Source organism: Erithacus rubecula (genome assembly GCF_903797595.1).
Source record: "Erithacus rubecula genome assembly, chromosome: 9".
Lineage (NCBI taxonomy): Eukaryota > Metazoa > Chordata > Aves > Passeriformes > Muscicapidae > Erithacus > Erithacus rubecula.
The window spans coordinates 13,720,982-13,723,822 of record NC_136660.1 but is presented as its reverse complement, the minus strand read 5'-3'; the positions used below and the strand labels follow the sequence as shown (position 1 = coordinate 13,723,822).

The 2,841-nt window shown below is 47.1% G+C and overlaps 1 protein-coding gene across 1 annotated transcript; it reads right to left on the bottom strand.

Moving 5' to 3' along the window:
• Positions 1-770: 770 nt before the first annotated feature.
• LOC306805066 (uncharacterized protein) lies at positions 771-2,366 on the bottom strand (the record flags this gene model as incomplete). Its single annotated transcript, XM_079312381.1, has 2 exons — positions 2,107-2,366; positions 771-2,031 (listed from the first exon to the last, which is right to left on the bottom strand). Exon 2 carries the CDS (start codon positions 1,299-1,301, stop codon positions 771-773), a length of 531 nt encoding a protein of 176 aa, XP_079168507.1. The 5' UTR covers positions 1,302-2,031; positions 2,107-2,366.
• Positions 2,367-2,841: the final 475 nt, after the last annotated feature.

Sequence of the window (2,841 nt, the reverse complement as noted above, 5' to 3'; positions counted from 1 at the left end):
CTCGGTGAATATGGACAATTTATTATTATAATTTTATCCTTTCAGTGGTTATTCAAATTTATTTTTTAATTTTGTGAGCTGAAGTGCGGGGGGATTAATCTAAAGTTTGGTTCCCCCTTCCTCAGGGGGCAGGGTTTCTCCTCGCATTTTCTCTCTTCCCAAAGCAAAGTGTGATTTGTCATTTGCCAGGGCTTCTTCACACAGAGAGCTCGTTCTTAGATTTTCTGCATTAAGGACTATTATCGTTGGCCTTAGTAAATAATGTTACCCAGCGGGGGAAGGATCAGCTGTTTGTCTCCCTATACGCCAGGGTTTTTTCTCCCCTTTGATTTTCAGATGCGTTTTCACGCATCTGAAAGAGCCGCAGTTGGGAAGAGGCTGCAGGAGCATGCCCTGGCTCTTGAGCAACGCTAGCAGTGAAAACTTTTCTGCTTGCTCTCAAGAGTTCGTAGCCCTATTATTACGGTAGAAAAGAGACATCCAGCATGGAGTAGAAATTACAATTTCCAGAAGTCAGAATTTATTACGGTTAAACTGTGATAAGATCCCATCTGTTATGAACACATGTAGCACCAATTGTTTTTCATACAACTGCAATCTATTTACCCTTCAGAGCGAATGAGATTACAAGATTACAAGAGAAAACAAAAAAAAAACAAAAAACCAAAACCACCACTACCAAAAAACCCCCAAATCATCGCAGGGGGATGTTTCTTGGGGGGGTTCTTTTGCTTTGTTTTGATGTTTGGTGTTTGTTTTTTAAGTCCGGCCTATCTGTCTCTATTGGACAAACCATGTGTACTGTCGTGCGGGGTCCGTGGGTCCCGGCCGGGCCCCGGCTCGGGCTCGGGCCGCTGCCCTGCGCTCCGCCGGGGGCCGCAGCGCCGCCTGGCGGCCGCAGCAACCCCGGCCCGCGGCCCGCGCAGACAAAGGGGAACCGCTCCTCGCTCTTCTCCCCTGGAGCCGCCGCTCCTCGCTCTTCCTCCCCTGGAGCCGCCGCTCCTCGCTCTTCTCCCCTGGAGCCGCCGCTCCTCGCTCTTCCTCCCCTGGAGCCGCCGCTCCTCGCTCTTCCTCCCCTGGAGCCGCCGCTCCTCGCTCTTCTTCCCGGGAACAGCCCCTCTTCCGCCTGGCAGCCGCGCGCAGCGTGCCCGCTCCGGCCTGGCCACGGGAGAGCAGTACCGTTTGTTGTTAACTGGAACGTGAACCTGAAACGATGGAGGGGGAGGGGAGATATTTTTGTGCTTCCATTGGTCGTGGTAGTTTGGGAACGAGGAATGTGTCTGTTCGTCTTCTTGTCCCATCCCACAGAAGTGGTTTGGATCGAGTAGCACGCGCCTCACAAAATAAGGCAGGAAAGATGAACCACTTACACACACAGAGAGGCAAAATCCCACACGTTTTTACCGCGATAGCCTAAGAGCGGTAATCTAATTTTGTTCTCCTTCAAACTGTTTCAAGGCATATATGTGTGTATATATATGTGTATATATATCCTCCAGGTTTCAGTGGGCGTCCTTCTGCTGCTCTGTTATCATTATTTCTTGCCTTGATGTGACGTTGAAGACAGATGACAGCATTGTCAGGTTGTCTTTAATTCATTTGAAGATTAAAAAAAAAAATACACACACAAGGCTTCTTACACAATATTCAAAGCCTGAACGGATTCACTTTTTTTTTTTTTTTTTCCGCGTAGGGGACGTGGGGCTGGGAACGGGGGTGGGTAGTTGATGAATTTCAGACATGAAGAGAGAACAAAGTCTGTGCATCGCTCTGTGTGCACACACGCACAGAGAGAGCAGCCGGAGGTGGGATTTTTGCAACAGCAGCACCTGGTTGGTGTTGATGGAGAAATATCCAGCATTAGGACCGTCTTTTCGCATTTATGCACAAGCTCAAATGTATAATCTGCTCAAATTTCAACCACGTCTCTGCTGCCAAAGCATTCCACCTCCGAAGAGGTGAGAGCATACAGACTCAGGGTCCGTCTTTTTTCTTCTGACACCTCTGTGCTTCATCGCAACAAAATTTTACCTTAAAAAAAAAAGATAGTCTGCCCCGAATTTTCCAGGAGTGAGCTGAGAAAGAGATTTAGCAGGGATTGGACACCTCTGATCAGAACCGATTGCTTGCCTGCCTCAGGTCTGTTCATGAAGCTGTGCGGGCTGTGCTTCATGGTGCAGAAAGAATCGGGGTGGTGGGGTGTCCCAACGTGGCCTCAGAAATGTCCGAAATTATACCAAAAATCTGTATGGAAAATAAATTTGGTGCTGGTAGCTCCAGCGATTTTCCACTTCAGATTAGTTCCTTAAACAAAAACAAAAACCAAAACAAACAAAAAAACCCCAAAAAACCCCAAGCAAACAAACAAAAACCCCCCGGAAAATAACAAAGGAAAACACACAGAAATTCAAAAAACAAAATACCAAAACATAAACACAATGACCACAAAAATAAAAAAACCTAAACTGTAATCTACTGGAAGCCTGCAATAAGAGCCGAAGTATTAAAGTAAGGCAGCATTGCTCTCCATCTTTTCTAAGCATGAAAGAATGAAGTTTGATCAATGTTTTTACAGAATAGGAATGCACATTTACTTTTGTTTTGCAAAGTTTGGGTCCTTCAGGATTCCCTTTGCCTGAGTGATTTCGACTGTAGGTGTGGGTAGATCATTACTAACCTCGGGTTAGAGAGGGGAGGGCCAGCCACATTCACAGCCACAGCAGTGCGTGTACCTTGCTGGCTGCGCTGAGGGTGGCTCAAAAGGTGGCGGTGAATGGGCAGTGCGCGACTTTCTGGTCTTAGCAAATGGAATCTCTTATCACTGAGGAAAATCTTCCCGTA